Source organism: Salarias fasciatus, chromosome 19, assembly GCF_902148845.1.
Source record: "Salarias fasciatus chromosome 19, fSalaFa1.1, whole genome shotgun sequence".
NCBI lineage: Eukaryota > Metazoa > Chordata > Actinopteri > Blenniiformes > Blenniidae > Salarias > Salarias fasciatus.
This window is the reverse complement of record NC_043763.1, coordinates 9,437,956-9,462,302: the sequence shown is the minus strand read 5'-3', so window position 1 is coordinate 9,462,302 and position 24,347 is coordinate 9,437,956. Positions and strand designations below refer to the sequence as shown.

Genomic DNA, 24,347 nt, shown 5'->3' with positions numbered 1-24,347 from the left:
TTTTCTAAAATGCTGCCGCTGAGCGCGCGCACAACGGTGGTAGCAAACGGTTCTCCTGCACATGTGCTAATAGATTGGCAGCTAATAGATGTTAGCGTTCAGAATGGCGCGACCTCCAGTCCACATTCTCCTGGGACTTGGTAGTTTTATAATCGAGACTCACCTGTAATAACAACGCAACTTCATCAGTTCATCTTCTTCATATAGAATTTTGTGCTTTTTTTTTTTTTTTTTTTTTTTTTTTTCATTTTTCCTACCTTGAATTTTGCAGAGTCCCTTTCCCTGCTCACAAGTATCTTGACAGTAATTGGATGATTGGATGTAGTGTGAGAGATCTCTGACATCTCTCTGCTGCTTCAGGACTTCCTTATTCCCTTATCTTAATAAGACACCCTGACTGTCTTTAACCTGGCAATTTCCTCTTTCCTTCCTAACTGAAGTATTATTGCAGCAGCGTCACAGTTCAGCCCGTTGTCTTGTTTTTGTGAAATTTGGTTTTCTATTGAAGTGGATGTCCTGTCACTGACCACTTGTTGAGCTTTACGTCATGAGCTGTGCTCTCTCTTGGCAGGGACGTGAGGCGTCTGGTGGTGGCCATGTCGAGAGCCAGACTGGGTCTCTACATCTTCGCCCGAGTGTCGCTGTTCCAGAACTGCTTCGAGCTGACGCCCGCCTTCAACCAGCTCACTGCCAGACCACTGCAGCTGCACATCCGACCACATGAGTACTACAACCAGGAACAGCCGGTACGCAAACTCACACACACAAACACACACACGCACACGCATATGCATCGGTTTGTTGAAGCACAGTCCTCTCATACTTCATTAAATCTGGCTGATTATGAAATACTCATGCACCAGATTGGATGATAAGAGCTGAGCTTAGTTTCTCACGTTCTCCTGCATTTCAGTAACTGTTGCCGTCTCCAGCATCCCACCGCGCCGGTGCTGCCGTGACCTTCCGGCTCCGTCTAATCCCACTGCTATATTCTGAAAGGAATCCTCCCTCCCTTCAGTCCTCAGTAGTCCCAAGTCTAACTGCAGCTTTTGCCCAAGGGCCCCGGCCTGTTAACAGCATTGTGCGGAGAGGGGGGGTCATCTGCAAGCATGGGAAACACGGGCCAGGCTATAATTAACCCCTGAAGGTCAGAAGGCAAAACCACTCTCCCAAATCCCGGCCGGCCGGCATGAGACGACTGTTGTCTGGTCACTGTGTCTCGGTGACGGGCGCGTGTGGCAACAGGGGTGTCTAAAATACCCCACAGCCACTGACACTTCCTCTGAGTCCTGAGTGTTGGTTCCCACAGGGGACAGCTCTTTTGGGCACACACATGCGGCCCCTGCTTCTCCGGTCTGTCTGGAGTCAGCGGATCCATGCTGCTGTTTACACACAGATGCACGAGAAAAGTCCAGTTTATGAGTCACCGTTTTACCAGAAATGCAACTCTTTAATTATCATCATCTCTGTAAAAGCAGTGAACACTGATATTTTTTTGGTTCCACTGCACTGAAGCCATATGCTCAATTTTCACGTGTTGCTCGATTTGACATGTGTGCTTTCCCATCCATCTCCTCGCCTCCTCGAAACCGTAATACTCAGTTTGCATGCTAATGCCGTCAAAATTGCCTCCTCTGCTTCCTTTTTTTGAAGGTGTGTTGTGATCACTGATTGCTGCCGGGTAAAAAAAAAAAAAAAAAAGTTTTCAATAAGAAGCAGCTAGCGGGGGGGGGGTGCAGGTGAATTGTAATTTCCCCGCACACTTCGCCTCAGATCAATACTTCAGCAGGTGGCGCCTGAAAGGAGGAGCGCTAACAAGACTGATTTCTTCATTATTATTCTTCTCACATCCCGTCCTGAATTCATAAGTCTCCCTCTCACTGTTAATCGCCCGACTCTTCCTTTTTCAGAGAGACGCGTCTGGACAGCCCGACCAGATCGTGAAGAACATGCCGGAGATGGCGAACCTGGTGTACAGCATGTACATGCACATGATCCAGACCTCTCAGAAGTACAGACAGGTAAACCGTTTACCCTGCTGCCGCTCTGGCATGTCGAGGAAGGAAAAAAAAAAAAAAAAGGAAGAGCCAGCTGCACAGATGCTCCTGTAAATCAGATTTATGAAGCGCAGCGTCATAAACTTCGCCGTACATCCCAGGCTGTTAAAACCGCCATCTACATGCACAAAGGCTCGGACAAGTAACCCACACCAGCCAGACAAACGTCTTTAACTTTCTTGGAGCCAAAGCAGCTGTCGCCCTTTATCTGCTCCCCATCTGGGTATTTTTAACTTTTACGTGTTAATCCAGTACAGTAAATAGGTCAGATGTAAGAATTGTTGCAGTTGCACATGTGGAGAATTAACGGGCCACAAGCCAAGCACGAGTCGAGCTCCAGTGGGTTTTTTTCCACTCTGCATTCCCCTCCTCAGTCAGAGCTGGGCCTGCTTTTACCTCTCGTTTATACTGGTGGGTCCTCGGCGGTTTGCGTTCCTGCAGAATATATTCAGGTGCTTCATTAAAACTCATCACTTCAAGACAGTAAAGTTTCCCCTTTAGAGCTTTATAAAGTTTCTTTTCCTTTGCAGCAGCAGCAGCAGCAGAAGTCGCTGGCTTTGCCTCCTCAACAATCCAAGGCCGAAGCCGAGGCGGAGAAAGCTCCGGCCGGCGCCGAGGAGCCGCAGGAGGAAACCCCCATGGAGCAGGAGACCCAGGAGGGCGAGGCTAAACCGGCTGAACCACAGCCCGGCTCAGAGGACGACAAGCAGGAAGCGGCGGACGGCGGCGGCAAGATGCCGGAGCATCCCGGAAGAGACAGCGACAGCGAGGAGGAGCAGGAGCAGTAGAGCAACGTCATGAGGGACTATTGAGAAACTATTAAAAAGAAAGTGTAAAGATGAGTTAGTGAATGTTTTGTACTGAATCGACATCCTGATCATTTTTGAATATTTTTCATTCTGAAACATTTTGTACTTTTTTTCCTGCATTTACTTTAATAAAAAACTTGAATTCTTCACTCGGTGACATGTTGACTACACTGGCACTGCCGCCGTCTCCGCTAAATACCCCGATCTATATTTATCTCCTCCTCTAACAAAGAGTGTACAGTCAACATGTTTGAGCCTTGTTAGAATCTCTCTGTCATGATACGTCCTCCCATTCATCTGCCGAGCCTCAATCTGATTGGCTCAGCCTATACTCGGCGACACAAGCTACAACTAAGCTGCATTTGTAGGTCACTGGCTTCACCCGAGGGCCAGTGTGCACGCCGGGGGATTTCAACTCGCCCTCTGGATGCACACAGTCACTCAATCAGCAACCCCAAATCCTCCGCCATTCATAATTTTGCGCGGAGTTACTTTAAGGCTGAGATTCAAACAGCAAGATGATAGAAACTGCTCGAAACATGGTGGTTGGAGTTGAAATAAATTAAAAATAAAGAGGTGAACCCAGTTCACAGCCCTGTGGATGAAAACACAGACTGGAAATTATCATGCACCAGAGGTTAGCCGTGGCTCCATCAGACCCGGGGCGGGTCGGCCGCACAGCTGCTGGTGTCCGGACCGGTTTGAGGACGGAGAACCGAGTGTTGACGGATGTAGAGAGACAAACTGTCTGCGTTCGCTCGAGTGTGGAGACACGAAATGTCCGCTTCCCCCTCCCCAATCCTAGCGGAGGTCATGTGAGAGTCCTGTATTTGTGGGCAACGCCTTTCTGTCTGAGAAAAGGGGGATTAGAAGAACAAGTTGGATCAGAGAGATTATTGCAGCCTTCAACATGGAGCCAGACAGTTTTGTTTTTTTTTGTATGAGACAGCCACAACTTGTTGTCTAAATACTGGTCTGAGGTTTTCGGCTCCCCCAGATGTCCTGTCGTATCAGTAATTCTCCCTCCACAACCTCATGACACACGGCATACCGCTTGAGTCACATGAACGTCTGCATTGTGTAACCTCCTTCCCCTCCCCAGACGTCCACTTTCTGTTTCCTCCGGGCTCCCGGCCTCATGTGAGTCCGGCGGCCCGTGGTACCTCGTTGCAGTAAATTGGAGTTAAGTGGTGGGAAGTGGCCACTGCTCACACACATCATCGTCTGTGGAAGTTCTCTTGCAGGGTCTGGGAGAATCCGCTGCCAGCGAGCAGGAAAAGCAGACGCTGAGTTCCTCCGCAGCCTTTTTTCCTCCGCTGAAGGTGAACATGTCTTTTATACTCACTCCACAGGTATTCATTAGATTAATTGCTACTTTGTAAAGCTCCTCTAACCTTTGCTCAAGGCTGGTTTATCTCGGAGACTAACGGCATGCAACATTTTTACCTTTTCTATTCAAACTTTAGATTATTTTGAGTATTTCTATAAAGTTTTACTGTAAAATTTAAAGCAATTCATAATATATGTAGTTAAAAGTTAATAATTTAAGAAATATCTCCAAACCTGAAAGAGATGGTAAGTTTTGTGGTGTTGTGCAAATTTAATCCCTGGTTTGAGTCCTCTATGCAGAGTTTGCATGTTCTTCCTGTACCTGTGCAGGTTTTCTATAGTTATGCAAAACATGCATTTGAGAATGATTGGAGACTTTAAATGGAATGTTCTTGAGTGTATCTGTTTCTGTTTGTCCTGTGGTAAGGTCTTACAGAAATAAACAAAATAGATCAGGGATATCAATCTGTTTCAATCTGTTCCCGTTTTTAACGGCAGTGGGAATCTGTGTGATACAGTGCAGAATAATTTAGCTTTTGGTGGCTGACGTTTGTTTTTTTGTCTCCCCCCACCCTCGTTTAAATTTGAGGCCGTTTACCCAAAAGCACGGGACCCACCATGGGACGCGCTCGTGCTGCTGAATGTGTAATTTATTGCCCAACCCTACGTGACAGCGGTGTCACAACAGGAAATTACACACTGCGCCGAGTCGAGACAGCGGAGCCTGGAGGGGAGGAGGATCCCAACATTGTGTCTTAAAGTGAAGACGCTCTTAGAAAATCAGCCTGACAGCGAACAACACTTTCACACTCATGAAACTATCGCATCTACCATCTCAACTTCAAGGATAGACCCCGGGGCAGGCTTTTCTAGAGAATTTTATCAATCCTTTAAAATTGTGTTTTCTGGGGAAAAAAAAATAAGGAAAATCTTCCTGTTTACTACTTCTAATAAATGCTCAGTGAGACTCACACGCTCATTAGCAGGTCATCATCGTGGATGATACGAATGCAGCTCAGAATAGCAGCACATTTTACTCCGAGCTGCTGTTTGTTATCAGCGCTGACAGTAATGCTTATTAGCAAAGTTATGCATGATCTCTGCTGATCTGCTATTAGCGGCTGACTAATGTGCCGGCGCCGGCCGGCGACACGATGCGAGTGGGCGGCCTGCTGACCCAAACCGGGCGGACAGAGGCGGGGGTGGGGGCTGCCGGTTATTGCCCGAGGTTGCCAACTTACCGCGCTTTGTGAAGGCCACGGCCTAATCCTGACGAGTACATCCAGATCATCGACAGGGCACGTTTCAATCTGATAATCTCCCATCGTCGGCGAAGAAGCGCCGCCGCTCGCAGGAAGCACTGATGCCATTGTTGTGACTGGAAACACTATCATGTGCGATCTGAAATATCCCGCACGCAGGCACCCTCCAAAATCTGTTATAGTTGTAGAACAGCTTAACTGGGATATATCTGGCTTTGCAGAGCATGCGAATCTCCCCCACCCCGGAGCCAGTTATCACTCGTCCTAAACTTTGTGCCTTCTCGTCCGCAGAGCAGGATGGCGAACTGCGGCACATGTTTCTGGTGCATCGTCTGGCTGGTGATCCTGCTGTGCATCGGCTGGCCCCTCAGCATCATGCTCGGGGGGCTCTACGGTCTGATCACCCCCCTCACCACCTGCCTCGGCCTGGACCGGCTCTCTGATTTGCTCCTGGAGGGGGCCAACATAGGCCGGACCTGCGCCAACAACATGAGGCACGGGAAGCCTCTGTGTTAGCGTCCGGTCAGTGTCCGGCATCCTGAGATGACCGGCGCTCGCTGCAGAGAGAAACCTTCCACAAACCTTCGCCACAAGGTCCAGAAGGTCTGGAAAGTGGATTCCGCTCTCACGGTTAACATGTCATTAACCGCGGGTTTCACATTTCTCTGGGTTTGTCAGGAGGAAAACAGGCTTTGTGTCCACGGTCTGCGTCTGCTGTTTAATTCACCATGACACTGCGTGCAAAAGATAAGAATGAAAATAGCTATTTAACAAAGGAAATGTTTAGACTTGTAAATGACTGTACGGAAACTTCTAATGCGATTAAAAATGGCTTTGAACTTGCCCTCTGTGGTTGTTGACTGACTTATTGTACACAGTGTTTACTGGAAAATCCCCGTGGCGAAATCTCAAGGTAAGTAAAAAAGATAGAAGAAGCTGCAGATGTGATGCTTTTTTAAGGTTGCATTAGCTTATTTTTGTTTACCTGCTTTTCTTATTGAGAGATACAAGGTATTAGGGATTAACCTTTGAGACACATGATACAAAGTTTATAATAAAGGAGAAGGAACACATGAACAGACAGTGCGGTCAGCCATGTTGTTTCCTCATTTCACAAATAAACAAAGGTTAGGTGTAACGTTCAAGCTTGGAGAGCTTCAAGTGAGAAGGAGAGCTCACATTTCTTGAACATCTGTGGACAGTAAAACAAGAGATCTATCTCTTCCCTTCTGAAAGGTGAGTTCTTTGAGCTCCTGATTTTTAACCTTTAAAGAAACATCTACATCAAAGCGCTTTGCAATCAAAAGACGATCAGATTTTCTGGAACTGTCCGATGTTTCACTTGTTGGATTGGTGGTGAAATGAGAAAAACGAGGAAAAAAAAAGAACTGGAATCAGCCAAGCCCTGAGGAAAAACAGGCACACGCAGCAGAAGGCCCTCTGCTTCCACCTCGTCCAAATGTACCAAAACTTTAATGCTGATCAGACTTTGACGAAGTTGCTTTAAATCAAATCTGACTTTGTCTTGGATTTGATGGTTTTGTTGAATGAATCTATAATATATCCATGTACAGGCTCACACATAATAATTTCAATTATTCAACAAATCTAAGGTTAAATTCTTAATGATCTATAAGAAGCAGAAGTACAATATTTCATGGAGAATTTAGTCCCAAAGTTTCTCAAACTGCGCTACTCAGTCCATGACATGGTTTGTTAATGCAAACTTGATCTAGTGGATCTAAGAAATCATTTTTATGTCTCTGAAATCAGACTTTGTAACAGAAACAAATGGATGCGTCCTCAGTGGGGCAGTTTTAGAGTTTAAATGAAAGCGGAGATGGACTGGAACGTTTCACACTCTGCTGCAGCTTCTGGCTCAAACAGTCCAAGGCTTTTTAGAAAATCCTCTCAAAACTACACTGGCCATATATGACAAATACACACTGATCAGTTGTTTTCTTTCAGCAAAGCACTCATGACATGTGGATAAAAGAGTTATGATTCAAGGCTCAAAGTGTGAGGAACTTTTCCAGCAAAACTTTCGGACTGTGGTATGAAGTCGTGCGGCCCACCGGTTCAAAGACCTGGAAAGCTATTTGTTTCTATACAACTGATTCATCAAAACTGCCTCTTAACTTCTTTTTGAGACTTCAGTAGCCTGATATGAGAGTTTCGAAGATTTTGGTTTAAGGTTTAGGCTTGACTTTTCTTTCCCAAAAAAAAAAAAAAAAAAAAAAACCCTTGAAAGTTTCCACACACACAAGGAGCTGTGAAGGAGTGTGATTCAAAGTGCTCTGCGGGCACGCTGAGGTTTGACACTCAGGCTTCATGCCTGAGAAAAAGTTCTTGAACTTTGAAAGCCAAACACCCAGAGGAAAGGGTGAAAAGTTCTCGGCTCAGAAGTTCGGATGTGAAGAGGGGGACTGGATTTGTGCACCAAGCGAAATTCAGTGGAGACTCTGCATCAGTTAATTGGATAATGGACATTTAAGGGCCTTTTTTTCCTCAAAAAAGTCCGGCGAAACTTATGGATAGATTAGACAGATTTTTCCACGGCGTTGGTCTCTGATAGATCGGGCTGCCATGAAAAGTTTCTAACCTGAAGGTCTGTATCTCGGGGGACGGCAGCCCATGTTTAATTCCATTTCTTTAAAGCTAATTGTTAGTTTCAACACGGGTGACTCAGCCCGGCACGCCCGCAGCTCTCATGACAAACAGGGAAGGGGACCACTTGTGCTTGACCAAACATTTTAGAGGGATATCATAGTAAATTACCGTTTTTCGTCCCTCGTGTACTAATTCAGCGACCTTAGCTCACCCTTTGCTGCATCAGCTCTGCTGGAATCAGCTCAGTTTGCTTTAGGGTTCAACTTTTTTCGTAAATTGATGGTTTTATTTAGAAAAAAAGGAAAAAAATGTCTGTTTAAAACTCAAAACTTCTCTTGCATTTAATGATGTAGTGGAAAGAAAAGAAAATAATAAACCTAGAATCAAAATGAGACTGAAATAGATCAAAATAATTTGACTTTTGCCTCTGTGACATATCACGACCAATAAAAGAGGTATGCATACTTGTGCTGAATCCTCATGAAAGTGAAATCAGTTTCTGGCCTTGCAGTTCGCTTCTGAATCTTTCCGAAGCATCAAAGGCTTTCCAGGACCTTTGACCAGTTTGCACTGTAAGCTTGGTGGGGGGAAAAAAAAAAAAGCCTCAGTGTGGCACCTTTCCCACTTTTCTCTTAGAAGATGCTTCTGAAGCCGGTGGTGAGAAGAAGAGCAACACATGAAACAGAATAAAAGTTCAACAGAAACTGGTCCACAAACTAAAACTGGTGGGGTCACGGAAAAGAGCTGCAACCACCTCGGAGTGTTCAGCCGAAGTATTTACCGCTCTTCACTGATTACTCAGAGAGAGTTTTGTTTGGAAGTTGCCACAGATGTATCTTTTTTTCCTCACATGTCTGAATTGCTAATACGTTTTTTGGACGTGGCGGCTTAATTAAGCGCGACTATCGGAAAGCCTGCTTAGCTGAACCCCTCCAAACTGCAGCACTTTGCCTAAAAACTCCGAAGCTCCCCTATCGGTTCCGACGCCTCATCCATCCTCAGCTATGGCGCCGAAAATAGCTGAGGATTCAACACTTTAGGAGGAAACCCTATAAATACTTACCGAAAACTGCCTGCGCTGAGCGGCCTACCTACAAATCTGTGCAGCTGTCTATTTTGTAGCTTATTCAAATTCGATTCATGAATATTTCATTTTCAATCCTGACTGGAGTTTTATCCTCGTCTCCTTCCGCACGCTGTTGACTGACACACCCTTAGCGAAACCTCACTCGTTCATTTAAATGGGGGCTATAATCTGAGACAAATTTCTTGAAAACAAGGAAGGCAGTGCCAGCATGCCTCATGCAATATTAATCTAAGTGTAAAATGAGACCTACTTTGATTGATTGATTGTTTGTCTTCCTATTCCAGCCCTGAGATTGTCTGATTTTAATACACTTTGTATGTTTTTCCTCTGAGAAGTCCTGGCAGATGATACAGGAGGCATGAGAGAGCGAGAGAGGAGACAAGCTGGTGAATATTTCATTGGGGTCTGTGACTGGGAATGGAAGACGGCTGCTCCGACTGGCTGCAAGGAAACCTGGGAGGCAGATAGAGAGGGAGAGGATAAGTATAGGCCTCCCCATTCAATTAACCACATACTGTTCTGTAATTTCAGCCTCAAATACACGCACGTGCACGCACGCACGCACGGCCACACACAAAAACGTGCAGCCGGCGCTCTCTTCGGCGGCTAAATGAGGAAGCATCGGTTTGCCAGGGCTCAAAGTGGGCCACTTCTCCACAAGCTCTCCACGAGAGGAAGAAGCTCTCCCGGTTTTCGGTTACCTAATGAGGGAATTTCAGGAGTTTCTAGTTATTGGAGGAGGATGGAGGACAATTTAGGACATGGTGGTTTGATAAAGTCGGCGCTGAATGCAGCCGCCGCTGAGGACAAAGAAGTGAAACTATATTGCGTTTTCGAGAACTTTTTTTCAGTTGTGACAAACAGCCGTCAAAACGATCTACAATAGGATTATACATGCATCCAAGAAGCACCCTGTTGCAGTTTACATGTCTGGATTTTATGCATTTTTCTCTCCCATCCATCCACTTGTAATGTTTTTGATGTTCCCTAAATGTTCTTCAAACAATGAAACAATTCAGGGTGATAAAAATCACCTGATGTCAAAGATTCTAACAACTTTAAGCAAATAACACCAACAAAACCTCTAAAATCTGCATAGCTGACTTTGTTATTGATCCAAAGCAACCAATTTTTGGGGGGAATGTCTGTTTGAAGTTGATTTTTTTATGAAATTACTGCACAAGACAATTAAATTATTCATCAAAAATGTATTCGCATTTTGCTCCTTTGAGGTAAAGCGTGACTTCTGGTGTGTATCCACTATGCTGCAGCCTCATGTGTTTGTCAGACATGATTTTCTTTTGTATGTGAATGAAGGACACTAAAAACGTAATAGTTTACAATAAAGCAACTACAAAGTAATTTGAGAATTTTTTTAATATATATATTTTTAAAGATATAAAAAGAAGATCCACTCTGTTGACCCCAAAAGTGAAAACCTACCAAAGAAACTCTGGTCATTCTGTGTAATGACGTAAACATGATTTTCTTTTTTTTTTTTAAATCACATTAATTATGTGCCAGTTAAAATCTGAACAGTGTTATAATTTTAGAATATTAATATAACATTATAGTAAAATAATCCAACAGAAGTTGCTATTATGTAATATATGTTCATATAGTATAAAGGAATAGTATGTACTTTAGGAGAATATGACGTACTGGTCTGTGGTATCAGTGACAGTGAAAAACAAATGTTTACAGTATCAGTTTAGCCCTAGTGACAGTGATTGGAGCTCCACGCTCCTCTGAGGGACCCGGTGGAAGACTCTAACATAAGCCAACAGCTTGTCACTCAGTATTCAGCGCACGGGCCAGAAAGAGGACACCCAATTTTCACAGAGCAATATGTTTCATGTCTTCTCTCTGCCGCGACCTTTAAATGGCCCCCGACGCTCAGCGCAGACGAATGCCACACGTTACAGAGAACAAAGTGCTTTCAGACCATTTGTATTGAGTGAGTTTTTGATGAACAGCTCAGATGCTACAAGCCTGCATAGGCACGCTCCAATATATCTGCACGTTATCGACTTAGGTACAAAACCTTGCCCACATCAGGCAAATGACTTCCCCTCAGGGTTCTTTAAAGGGATTTGTACTCTGTTTATGATGTGAAATTCCCATAGAAAATCAATATGTTTTTTTGTTCAGGACAGTTTTGTCCTTATTATCTCGTCTCTGCCGCTGAGCAATGAGGCCCATCTCCAGAGGGGCTTTAAGTAGGAGGAGAATGATTGTGCCACGATGATTTAATCTCAGTAGCAACGGCTAAAGTGAAAGTCACACTCCAGGACTGTTTGAGCTGTCTCCAAAGTGTCCCAGTGTCTGATCCAGGCAGTGGCACGAGCCTTTCACGCCCGTGGACGCTCTGTGAGCTGATATTTTACAGATCCTGGTACCGGGGCACATGGAGAGCTCCTGCCCGGGCCACCACGGCGCTCACAAAGAAACGGGACAGCAGCGAACACTGATACGCCCTCTCTAATTGATTTCATATTTCAACGCTGAAGGGCGAACTCAGGCCGATCCGTCCCGATCTTTACAGCACCGTCCTCTGTGGAGACGCACAGCCAAAGCCACGGTCATAAAATGTTGGGGATATTTAAATACTGGGGCAAAAGGATGCTCAAAGCAGAGCACAGCCTACCGTTTATTACATAAGAGCAAAACAAAGAGTCACACAGTGAAGGGTTATGGCTCGGGGTCGGGTGACAGCAGCATATGATTCATGGCTGGCTGTGCCCTTTTGTCTTGTCCTCCTTGTGGTGGGACCATCCACTGCTCTTAGCCAATGTTATTTTACAGCCTTCAGAGCTCCAGCTCTCTCCGTTTCAAGCAAACCGGCAATGTCATTTTCCATGTCTTATTCTTTCCTTGGCGCAGGAATAAATAAAGAATATGGCACTTGTCACAACAAGAGATGTTCCTTTTTTTTATTGTTTGGATGTCGACAACAACAGATATGATCAGCTCTTCAAAAGGTTTCATACAAGAAAAGGCATTCCATACACAATTCAATGTACAGCAATAAGCTTTACGCAGGTCAAGCACTGGAGTGTTGTTTTCTCTGAGTTATTTGCTGAGTACACTGAATGCAAATACAGAGAGAGGCTGGAATTTCACAATTCTCCATATGTTGCATAATCACCACATCAATATATTCCAAGTGTTATAATTAAAGAAATTCATCAGGTTTATGCTTACGAATGCTGCAAATGCACGGACCGGAATCTGTTTTCCATTAAAGTGGACTGAGCTCTGCAGCATGCGGTGCACATTTGTGAAATTAGATCGAATTGTTGGGGGCGGACGGGGACACCCTCACACTGATTGCTCTGAAATGAGGAGGAGTGTTTGGTCTGCGGGATGGCCGCCCCTCTTTACTGGGATAAATTTGAAATGTGGGCTTTGGAGCAGCTGCTGCCACCAGCTGTGTGGCACAAGTGGTGGAGCCATTTGGTACCGTCAGCTGAAACTGACGCGGGTAAAGGGTGTTTTAAGAAAACAAAAACAATCCGAACAAAAATCTGTGTATGTGTAATGTATGTTGGTCATGGATGGATGTTTCAATGTACAGTAGAGCAGAATTCATGTGATTTATGTGGTATGGGCATTACTTGATTGCCCCTCCAGCCAGTTTTCATTTATTCTAAGTGATATTCATCATTACGTGAAGTTTATATGTGTCATTTTATCATTACAAGAAATAAAACTAATGTTCAAGAAATTTTTAACAAGGTGTGTAACAGAATTTTTTTATTAACTGAATGCGTTTCTGTATATTTATAGTGTAAAACTGAAGCGATAGTTACATGTTATGATAAGTGAAAATGCTAAAATAACATTGTTCACAAATTAAAATACTTCAGCTGCTTCAGATTGCCTTTAATAGCTCATTAAATGCACTTCAGAAGCATCCTGACAAAGAGAAATGGTGAATGGACTGCAGTGAATGCAACACAATACACAATGTAATACAACACATGAGCAGTCACATTCATTCACTCACACACAGCTGCCAGGCGAAGTGATCACAGGATCAATGACAACTAAGATCCCGTGTCTTGTCTTGCCCGAGGACACTTTGACACCGGCCAGGAAGATGGGGAATCAAACCACCAGCTTTGGAAATGGAAGTCAACCAGCTCCACCAGCTATGACGCATCCATTCTCAGAGTTTTTTTTAGGATTAAGATAAAAACCAATCAGTGCTTAAAGATGAAGATGAAGGCCGTGATTGCCCCTCCCTGTAAGGGCGGGAGCCACAGACGTCTGCGCGGGAGTTTCCTCTCCCTGTCATGCCATTCATGGACAGGCTGTTGTCAAAGGGGCGACGGGCTACCAAATATGGGGAAGGGGTCGCGCTGGCTGGCCCGGTCTCTCAGACACTTGTCAGAGTATAAATCGGCCCGCTGCTGTGTTTGAACACTCCTCGTTTACACACTCAAGATCCGGCCCGGTGCTGATCTGGTGAGTACCGAAGGAGGATCAACCACGGTGGATCTTAACGCGGGATTTTAACGCAAATGGCACAATAACCAAATATCATCTTCTAACTTTGAATCCCATTCCATCATCCTGCAGGAAATCAGATTTTAAAAAAAATTAGCACTGTGTTCGAGACTAACATTACTCATGAATGTCCAAAGGAGCAATGTTAGACACCTCAAAAAACTCAGGAAACAACTACCAGAAAACCGCATGATTTGTGTTGTTGACAGTCTGTCAGTCTCTTCTAAATACAACCAAGAATTTTAACACGAGTGTAACCGTGCTCGTACGCGCGTGCCCTCTTTGTTTTTGCAGAGCTCCCACCATGTGCGACGACGATGAGACCACCGCCCTGGTGTGTGATAACGGCTCCGGCCTGGTGAAGGCTGGCTTCGCCGGCGATGACGCACCGCGCGCCGTGTTCCCCTCGATCGTCGGTCGCCCCCGTCACCAGGTGCGGAAAACACTCCACTAACGCAGTAAACGCACGGGCTGTGACAACCGGGGCCACTTAAAACGGTTTAAAAATGAGCTTTTAATAAGAGCAGCAGCTTGGAACCAGGATGGCTGGGTTTCTTTTTACGCACAACAATTACGCATTGTATTGCCGCTCTGAGCCGAGTTTGAAATGAAAATGAAAGCCTTATTCTGATGAATGAACAGTTGTTACATCCCCGATGGCTCATCTTTGCTGTGTTCAGGGCGTCATGGTTGGTATGGGCCAGAAGGATTCGTACGTCGGCGACGAGGCCCAGAGCAAAAGAGGCATCCTCACCCTGAAGTACCCGATCGAGCACGGCATCATCACCAACTGGGACGACATGGAGAAGATCTGGCACCACACCTTTTACAACGAGCTGCGCGTGGCCCCGGAGGAGCACCCCACCCTGCTGACAGAGGCTCCGCTGAACCCAAAAGCCAACAGAGAGAAGATGACCCAGATCATGTTCGAGACATTCAACGTTCCCGCAATGTACGTGGCCATCCAGGCCGTGCTGTCCCTGTACGCGTCCGGTCGCACCACAGGTACGCAGAGTCCTCACCTGAGCGCTTGGTGTCATCTGAATAAACTCATAACCACATTTTGATGGTAATTCAGGTATTGTCCTGGACTCTGGTGACGGCGTGACCCACAACGTGCCCATCTATGAAGGTTACGCTCTTCCTCACGCCATCATGCGTCTGGACTTGGCCGGTCGAGACCTCACAGATTATCTCATGAAGATCCTGACAGAGCGTGGATATTCTTTTGTCACAACTGGTAAGTGCAAAGGGATTATCACAAATTCCATAAATATTTGGAAACGCGTTTTACGCACCGCTCCATTCAAGTAATATCCAAGTTACACTAACTCAAACTGCTTTATACTCAATCTAAAATGGAAAATCAGTTTGAAACCTCAAATATACAAACATTTTCCAGCACCTTTGACTCTCACATGCTGATCTGATGTCCTTCAGCTGAGCGCGAGATCGTGCGTGACATCAAGGAGAAGCTGTGCTACGTGGCTCTGGACTTTGAGAATGAGATGGCCACGGCCGCCTCCTCCTCCTCCCTGGAGAAAAGCTACGAGTTGCCCGACGGTCAGGTCATCACCATCGGCAATGAGCGTTTCCGCTGCCCGGAGACTGTCTTCCAGCCCTCATTCATCGGTGCGTAAAAGAAACGCGGACAGCCACGCACTAATTAGTGCCACTATGCCAGTGTCAAAGTGTTTTGGACTCCATCCAATGAAGATATATATTTATATATATATATTTTATGTCAGAGTAAGTTTATTTTCCCCAACTAATTAAGTATATTTAATTAATTTTATGAGATGAAAGAGCATTTTTGGGGGGTGTACTCAAATAAAATATTTAAATCTTAAACCTTAAAGGTCCTTAAACCATTTCAACTGACACAAAAATGTACATGCAACACATGCCATGAACTTGCAAGATTTGGTACACTATCTGTGGGGTAGCTTCTAACTATAACAACATAAAACTGCAGTTTTCAAATGATTGCGTCAGTAATTAATCGTGTATTACAGCATAGACAGTTTCTCTTTTGAAACCAACAGGACATTCTGAGAATGCTACAACTCCAAGAGCTGATTTTTTTTTTTTTTTTGCTTTATTTTTGTAAAGATTCATTTAAAATCTATATGTTCAAGCATAAATTATTAGAACGTTTGAAGGTAAAAAGTTAGATCATCTCTATAAATGTACAATGCATTCCGTCTTAAAACTTCTTAAAAATGCACATTTTACTGTACTTTACCATCTTTAGAATTGCATTTGATTCAGGTTCCCTGCGTTTTTTAAGAATATTTCAGAAATAAACAAAAAAGAAAAATAAAGCATGTAAACAGGATATTTCTTTGCTAATAGAATCAACTTACAAAGATAAAAAATTTGGAAGTAATTTGAACGTTTGGGGTATTATTTAGGATTTATAATCACAAAAGGACCCATTTGAATTATGAAGAAGTCTGATTAAATGACATATTGTAAAGATTATTCATCAGAGTTAAAGTATCCCTAAGTAGCTACTATCGTTCACTGTGTTCCAGAAACCTGAAACACAATGTGATACAATAAAAATGACATTTTTCAAGTAGCTATTCAAATCCAAATACTTAATTTACTTGAAACATAACTTAAATATGATCAAAATTGTATACTTAAACAAAAGTACCCCACTCCCATAAAGTTCCCCAAAGTTGAATACTCTGTGCTTTGTTTCCCAATCCAAAGTGCTGTGACCTGAAAATAAAGTAATTATGAACAATTGCATATTTAAAATCTAAAAGTGAAAAGTGAAAGTGACCACACAATACAACTTCATTGCAGTAATATGTGTACTTTAATTATTTCCACCACTGGGCACAGTTCAGTGTGTTGAGGAAATTTTAAAACACAACTTTTGAGTAAATACTCAGACAGTGGTAATAAATATTATTAATGAAACAAGAATAGTATCTGTTTGCAGTGATTTGGGTGTGTGATTTGTGCCTGTTGTTTGGAAACGATGAGACTTTTATTTGTAAAAAAAAAAAAAAAAAAAATCACAAATATCCATCAACGTGATATTCGCACAAAAACGCACAATAGTTATGATTTCTTTTAGTAAAGAGATACTTTTGCCACCCATTGTAAAACTTCTTAAAACTAAGTGCCTGATGCTCTCCATCCTGGTTTAGACATTAGTTTACTTTGTTTATAAAGAGGTGTTTGGACTCCCCCTGTGGAAGAGCTGCTTCTATCCCCTCATGTGTTCATTGGCCAAATTGCTGACTAATTGCGGTCACCAACTGGAGGTCACAGTTGATCCATCTCAGATTTATCACCTCGTGCCCGATAAACAGCCGCGTGTGATGCGCAGTGCGCGCGCCGGCGGACGCAGAGCGCGCAGGGCGCACGGTGCGCGCTGCTGCTGCTGCTGCTGACGAAGGGAGCTGTCCGTTTCAGCACCTGTCCCGACAGCTGACGGCGCTGTCAGATGCAGGGGAGGGGTGGAAACTCACTGAAATGTCCGCTGTATTCGCACAGGCATGGAATCTGCCGGCATCCACGAAACCACGTACAACAGCATCATGAAGTGCGACATTGACATCCGTAAGGACCTGTATGCCAACAACGTCCTCTCCGGGGGAACCACCATGTACCCGGGTATCGCTGACCGCATGCAGAAAGAGATCACCGCTCTGGCTCCGAGCACCATGAAGATTAAGGTAAGTTCAGTCACAGTTTCTCATTACTCTGACATTTCTATCTGTCAGCGCTCGCAGATTAACCAAAGTGTTTTTGTGTTTAGATTATCGCCCCCCCTGAGAGGAAGTACTCCGTGTGGATCGGCGGCTCCATCCTCGCCTCTCTGTCCACTTTCCAGCAGATGTGGATCAGCAAACAGGAGTACGATGAGGCTGGACCCTCCATCGTCCACAGAAAGTGTTTTTAAACGCCCAAACTGCCCTCGTCTTCACCATCTCCATCTCCGCCCCCCACCCCCCCTTCCTCTCCTCGACTGTGCCAACAACCAAAGTTATAGCTCCAATGCACAAATTCATGTGTTGTCAAATCTTTTCTTTTACACAAGTGCAATTTATATGTGGATATGTATAGGTTTATAAATAAAGGAGTCCCGAGCCTCATTCTTTCTATTTCCCCTCTATGTGTTAAGGATAAGAAGGATTTAAAAGTGAAAGAATTCCAAAAGCTGCATCATGTTTTAAAGTTTTATTTTTAGACAATCCCGCCGTCATGTTCAGCTGAGTACAAAGCACAAAGCAGAAGAACACGATTATTCACTGAGAGCTTAATTTAGGTACAAAACGTTCAAGCAAACGGGATTTATGTATGTAAATAGGGTGCGGTGAGTTCATATTCAAAGCATCTGCACCACAGGGGCAATCCCACAGACAACTCTGACCTGTTGTGCAAAATCACCCAGCAGTAGCGTGCACACAATGCCGAGCCATAAATTGAAATCGCGGAACAATATGCGGGGCGGGGTCGCATATTTCGCTTCTATTTTTAAACTTCCACACAGACACAGAGAAGCAGACAGACAGGCAGGCAGGCAGGCAGGCAGGCACACAGGCAGGCTGCCTTGTAAAGCGATTAGCAACTCGGATGGTACTTCCACTCTGTCACTGTATCCACAGCGTCATCTCTGCCCGGGGTGAAAACAACAGCTCTGCCATCCGGGCCAGCAGCCGGCGACATGGGGAGGGATACCTCTGGGCATGAGAGGCTGTCCGCTCCAAAAAAGAAAGGATTAGGTCAATTGTTAAAGCTGTGCACTGGCTGGGGAAATGGGAACAATAAATAAATAAGCTTTTTTTTTTTTTTTTTTTTTGCTTAAATGCTTGCTGTATGTATCATAAACTACACGTCCTTAAGTGTGTGAGTGTATTAGTGATGAGTTCAAAGCGCAGGAAAGTCACCTTGACCCGTGTCACCCGGACACGGATCATCCACAGGCTTTGACGGTGCGTCGTTGGAGAGGTGTATATTTAGACCTCTTGCAGCGATCTCTGAGTATGCAAGCAGCAAAGTGTGGCTTGGGGCTTGCCATGCACGAGGAAACACCCGTGCAGAGAAAAAAAAAATGCATAAGCTGAGGTTGCTGAATCGCTCACGCTAAACAAAACAAAAATATTGGAAATCAGAAGCGCAGGCTCTCCTGGCTGCGCTCCACCGACCTGTCTGTGCGTACGTGACGCATGGGGAGGGGGGAGACTACTTAAAGGCGGATTAACGCTGGCAAGACATTAAATCCAACCTCCCTCCATCCAGACGCTGCGCGCAGCCCATCAACCTGATCTGAAGATCGAAAATAGGAGGGCTTATAGTAATCAGCCCTCAGACTCTCATGACAAGGAAAAGTGTGGCAACGTTGTGGGAGCGCTCGGCACACACAGCAGGACGCTCACTGGCGCTGCGCGCTGAGCGCACAACCAACCAGAGAGCGCGCAGACACTCGCAGAGAGACGGGGACGGTAGCAGCATCCCGTGACGGATGCATTTTTTAGCTGAATTCGGACGATTTGGAGACTGACGGCAAGGAAAAACAGAGAGAAGCTGGACGGGAAATAAACGTTTTTTTTTTCCTTTTTCTCTTGGAGGGATTTGAACACATTGCTTTTTTACCTTCGTCTTCTCCGGATGCTCAGAAATGGGGGAATGGACTATACTAGAGAGGCTCCTGGAGGCTGCTGTCCAGCAGCACTCTACTATGATAGGAAGGTAAGATGATCAACAAAAAACCAAGAAACAACGAAGAAATGCAGCAGCCTCCAGGATCGTCTTTAGCATGGGCCCCCAGTCCCCCGTTTCTGTGTTGTGACTCCAGGATCTTCTGTAGCATGGTGCCCAGTCCGTCGTGTCTGTGTTGTGGATTTTTCTTCCCTGTCTTGTTCCACAGATTCCCCTTGTGTCCTCCACCTAAACGAGACAGCTGAGTTAAACAGTTGTCAGCTGTCTTTCCAGAGCCTGGGATGGTGCTGCAAAGTATAACAAGCTAAACCACACTACAATTCATCTGTCGTTTCATGTATTCATTCATCCACTTATCCATTTGATGTTCGTTGTGGTGAGTTTGAGTGGTGCGTGTTGTTGCACTCACGGGTGGCAGGTGGAGATGGAGCGAGTGTCGAGTGAGACATCACCTTTCCACATTAACAAAGCTCATACAGATACGATCGCCTACATGTCATTCATATAACACGAAAAAAAAAAAAAAATCACAAGCCATACCGAGATACTGGTAAGAAAAACACACAGAATGTCCGAGCGCGTCCCGTTTCAGCACTGGACAGCTCCCGAAAAATCGACACCCAGATTGGACTCTGCGCGCTTCAGCGCACAAAACGCACCGCACTTCACCAGCAGACGCGTTCATATATTTACACTTATTTTCACATTGTTTGTTTGTTTGCTTGCTTTTTAGGATCCTACTAACAGTGGTGGTCATCTTCCGGATTCTAATCGTAGCAATAGTTGGAGAGACTGTCTATGATGACGAGCAGACCATGTTTGTTTGTAACACCTTACAACCGGGCTGCAACCAAGCATGCTACGACAAGGCATTTCCCATTTCACACATTAGATATTGGGTTTTTCAAATCATCATGGTGTGCACCCCGAGTCTTTGTTTTATCACATACTCGGTGCATCAGTCGGCGAAGCAGAAGGAGCGGCGATACTCGACAGTCTATCTGACTCTAGATAAGGATCAAGATTCCCTGAAGCGAGACGAGAGCAAAAAGATAAAGAACACCATTGTAAACGGAGTACTTCAAAACACGGAGAACTCCACCAAAGAAGCCGAGCCGGACTGCTTGGAGGTCAAAGAGATCCCTAATTCGGCAATGAGAACTACAAAGTCCAAAATGAGGCGACAAGAGGGCATCTCCAGGTTTTACATCATCCAGGTGGTTTTCCGAAACGCGCTGGAAATCGGCTTTTTGGTGGGTCAGTATTTCCTGTACGGATTCAACGTCCCGTCGGTGTACGAGTGCGATCGCTACCCCTGCATCAAAGACGTCGAGTGCTACGTGTCCAGACCCACGGAGAAGACGGTGTTCCTGGTCTTCATGTTCGCGGTCAGTGGGTTTTGCGTGGTGCTCAACCTGGCAGAACTCAATCACTTGGGCTGGAGGAAAATCAAAACGGCCGTGAGGGGCGTGCAGGCTCGAAGAAAGTCCATCTACGAGATCAGAAATAAGGACTTGCCAAGGATGAGTGTGCCTAATTTTGGCCGCACTCAGTCCAGTGACTCTGCTTATGTGTAACACATGGGGACGAAGACGTGAAAACATGTAAAAAAAAAAAAAAACCCAACAAAAAAAATAAAATGGAAAAAAAATGATACCATGATGGACATGATGGACAGCTCCGCACGCCTAATTCGTGTCATGACTTTAAGAGTGGGCAGATTTCTTTCTTTTTTTTTTTTTTTTTAATTCCTTTAAGGACTTCATGGCAAGCGTGGATTACACGTTTGTTTACTTATTTATTAATGCACTGATGCAACTTTTTAGTAACGTTTATACTCTGTAAGATGCTTAATGGAGACCATGTTAACGTGTTCACGAATTTACTCTTTGTGGGCTGTTCTGCTGTACTTGAAGGAGAGTAAATGCAAAAGAAAAATGAGAGAGAGAGAGAGAAAAAAATTGCACTAAGAGGTGAACACCTGGGAGCCTGATCTTATCCAAATGTGCTACAGACCTGACGGTGTTTTTAAGACATTTTCTTTCCACCTTTTTCTGGCACCAACCTAATTACCTGGCACCATTAAGGAAAAAAAAACAAAAAACAAAAAACAATCCAGATTTATATATGCATTAGATATATAAATCCTTACAGACAATGGTTAGTTCAAATACATCAGCTTACTTCATGTTTTTTGTTGCCTGTGTTGCACCACTGACCTTAACATATGTAACCATTCCATTGCTTAATAGCTGAACTTGCAAAACAGTATCTGGTGAATTTGCTGCAAACGCTAACGTCTGTGACTTCCTTAATTTATGACACACCAAAGCGCCCACTGCTTTTATTTGTGAAGTGTTTTCTTGCTTTTGTGTAATCAAGTGCCATACTTGTATATAAACATGATATATATATGTATACATATGAATATATAAATATATAATACTCATCATAAAAGCTGATTCCCTGCTTGAATTATGCTGAATACCGCCCAGTTTTTTTTTTCTATTTGCTTTAAATGTACTTGTTGTGATTTAAATGAAAAAGATAAGATATACCAAATTCTCTGTTTATCTTTTGCAAATGACTGGAAAAAGAAATGAAGTGCTAGTATTTTATAATATATATAAATATATATATAGATATATACAAAAATGGGACATCACTTCTCAATCAAAGCTGATCAAAACTGGGAAAAAAAATATAGCACAAATTGACATTTTTATCAAAGAATGGGCAATAGAAATCTGCTCTGGTGCTACAGTTTTTCATAGAATGGTTTTAAATGTAACAGATCAGAAAAAAAAAACAAAACAAAACAAAAGAAAACAAACATCTTTTTCTTTTCTGTGGAAAATAAAAGTGGGATTCATGTACACCAGAAACGTGTGCGGTGCAGTACTTTGTGTCTGCTGCTGGAGCTGGATGTGACTGACCTATCAGGGAGATATTCAGAGCAAGTTTTGCCTTGGTGCAGTGAAGATTTTTAGCCACACCCACTCTGTGTTTCGAAAAAAAAAGAAAAAAGAAAAAAAAAAGCCTACTGCAGGACACACCTTGTGCAGGATCTCACCACTCTGCAATGTGTTGCAATACTGACGCTGCTTCGGTGAGACACATCAATACTTATGCTCCATAGCGAAGTGGCCTGGGGGAACTGTCGGTCTGTACGGCACGCATCGAATTAGAAACCCCGCACACTCACAGGGTTTCAGTATGAACTTAATATGTGACTTTCCTTGTAGTCTGTAGGTATGACAAAAAGCTGAACTCTGAGCAGTGCAGGTGCTGCCCTTTCTGTTCACCCCTTCTCTTATTTAAGAAAGGAAGCAGAGGGGAAGGTTGAGGCGCCTCGTGAAGGTCAGAATGAAAACAAAAGAAGGGTAGTGGGAGGGAAAAAAAGAGAGAGAGGAAAAAGGGCAGAATGCTAGAGACCACAGGAGGGAGAGAGTGTGAGAGAAAATTCACTGAGATAAAACATTTGCAGGTCACGTTTGCAGGTGATCTGCGGAGGTCTGGTCTCCTCGTGAGTCCTGCTGCCGGGATGACTCTGCAAAGCCGGAAGAAATCGAACAGCGGCGTCACCTGCATCCATCTCCAACTCAGCAGGGACTCCAGATTCCTTCCTAAGTCATGAACTAGAAAAAAAGAAGAACGGGAGAAGAAAGAAGAGCCGTTTGTCAACTTCACTCTGATGCAATGCAGTTCACAGCTGTGCACACGTGTGCGTCTCTCTTGGTGAACGCTGGTTAATCCTGAAGTGTCCTGCAACAAAGCAAATGAAGTATAACTGAAATCACTTTGGAGTATAAATATCTAGATGCTGCTGTTTCTTATCTATAATTAACACTGCGTGTTCTGCAAAATTCTTAACAGTTCTGCTATAATGTTTTACAAAAATGATCTGGAAAAATCTGAATGCAAAAAAATGTATTCAGTGATATTATGATGGGCTGTAACAGAGACTAGTACCTGCAAATATGTGCTTCTCCTGCATGTCGGTCACATAAAAGCTCTTCTCTGGCAGTTTGACAAACACACACGACAATTAACTGGTAGAAGATTTACACATCTAAGACAATGTGGATGTGCCGTACGTCAGAAAATGAGAAATCCCACAGACCTGTGCATTAATCTGCTGGCCTCAGCTCCATCGCATCTGCAGCAGAAGACAATAAGGCCGCATTTGAGCTATTTTAGGACTGCAGGAACACCTCCAATTTGGTGTGATTGCAGGTTCTCAGGGTAAAGGCAGGGATTTGTAGTCACTCCTCTAGTGTGACTGGCAGACAAACAGACACGATTGCGCTGAAGACGCGGTGTGTGTCTCGTCTTGTGTGGAGAGAAAGACACTGAGCTCATAAACAAACAGCTTTTTATAAGCAGGGTGGACCTCTTCATCATTATTCCTCCCATCTTGATTCAGGATAAAAATAAATCACGCTGCACGTGCACAGAAGACAGAGACATAAATTGATCTTTATTAATCTCCCAGTATCAGGGCTTGTTGTGTGAGTACATTTCTTTAACAAATTAAGGGCAGTTTGTTATTTTAGATATTTTTTTGCATTCCCACAAATAGAGGGATTATCTGCTTTGAGATACAGCTGAGATAATTTATCACAAAACCTTTAGTTGGAATTTATTTGTAGCGCTGGCATGTGAGTGCATGAAAACACTGACATACTTATCATAATGAAGCACAAACACCAGGCATAAATGTAACAGCATTATTATTCAGGGCATGTCTAGACAATAAATAAAGGCGGCATGTTTGTCGTTAAATTTCATTTTAAGCTATGAGGCTATTCTCAGGTCACCGGGCTCCAGTAGCTCCTGAAATCAAGATTTAAAGCAGGATGCATTACAGCGGCTGAGAGTGAAGGCCGACGGATCTTCTTCTTATTCAGAAAGTCTATCAGGAATGTTTTCTATTTTTCACATTGACCATTTAAATTTAAAGGCTCGTGGTTCTGAGCACAGCTCCAGTGTAGCT

General features: G+C 44.1%; 3 protein-coding genes and 1 long non-coding RNA gene across 6 annotated transcripts in view; all 4 read left to right on the top strand.

Moving 5' to 3' along the window:
• The window catches only part of aqr (aquarius intron-binding spliceosomal factor), a 45,729-nt gene extending 42,720 nt beyond the window's left edge, over window positions 1-3,009 (top strand). The window contains exons 34-36 of one of the 3 annotated variants that reach the window (XM_030117347.1): window positions 572-746; window positions 1,911-2,021; window positions 2,597-3,009. In XM_030117347.1, coding sequence (XP_029973207.1) covers window positions 572-746; window positions 1,911-2,021; window positions 2,597-2,845 — 535 coding nt within the window. In that variant the 3' untranslated portion in view covers window positions 2,846-3,009. Of the gene's footprint in view, window positions 1-571; window positions 747-1,910; window positions 2,022-2,587 lie in introns of all 3 variants that reach the window. The other 2 variants (XM_030117346.1, XM_030117345.1) reach the window with 2 other exon arrangements.
• A 958-nt stretch (window positions 3,010-3,967) lies between these two features.
• Window positions 3,968-6,300, top strand: LOC115407030 (uncharacterized). The gene is made up of 2 exons (XR_003933587.1): window positions 3,968-4,188; window positions 5,749-6,300. It is a non-coding gene; the product is annotated as an uncharacterized LOC115407030 (long non-coding RNA).
• A 7,252-nt stretch (window positions 6,301-13,552) lies between these two features.
• Window positions 13,553-17,784, top strand: LOC115407028 (actin, alpha cardiac muscle 1). Its single transcript, XM_030117348.1, has 7 exons — window positions 13,553-13,624; window positions 13,961-14,099; window positions 14,347-14,671; window positions 14,745-14,906; window positions 15,107-15,298; window positions 17,183-17,364; window positions 17,448-17,784. The coding sequence occupies exons 2-7, from the start codon at window positions 13,971-13,973 to the stop codon at window positions 17,589-17,591; spliced, it is 1,134 nt and encodes a 377-aa protein (XP_029973208.1). The 5' UTR covers window positions 13,553-13,624; window positions 13,961-13,970; the 3' UTR covers window positions 17,592-17,784.
• A 1,107-nt stretch (window positions 17,785-18,891) lies between these two features.
• gjd2b (gap junction protein delta 2b) lies at window positions 18,892-21,849 on the top strand. The gene is made up of 2 exons (XM_030117349.1): window positions 18,892-19,381; window positions 20,085-21,849. Exons 1-2 carry the CDS (start codon window positions 19,311-19,313, stop codon window positions 20,926-20,928), a joined length of 915 nt encoding a protein of 304 aa, XP_029973209.1. The 5' UTR covers window positions 18,892-19,310; the 3' UTR covers window positions 20,929-21,849.
• Window positions 21,850-24,347: the final 2,498 nt, after the last annotated feature.

Bases quoted from the DNA above. Each gene is read 5' to 3' on its own strand.
- LOC115407028 (XM_030117348.1), top strand. From the start codon at position 13,971: ATGTGCGACGACGATGAGACCACCGCCCTGGTGTGTGATAACGGCTCC. The intron at 14,672-14,744 runs GTACGCAGAGTC...ATGGTAATTCAG, and splicing joins CGCGTCCGGTCGCACCACAG to GTATTGTCCTGGACTCTGGT. The intron at 17,365-17,447 runs GTAAGTTCAGTC...TTTTGTGTTTAG, and splicing joins CGAGCACCATGAAGATTAAG to ATTATCGCCCCCCCTGAGAG.
- gjd2b (XM_030117349.1), top strand. From the start codon at position 19,311: ATGGGGGAATGGACTATACTAGAGAGGCTCCTGGAGGCTGCTGTCCAG. The intron at 19,382-20,084 runs GTAAGATGATCA...CTTGCTTTTTAG, and splicing joins CACTCTACTATGATAGGAAG to GATCCTACTAACAGTGGTGG.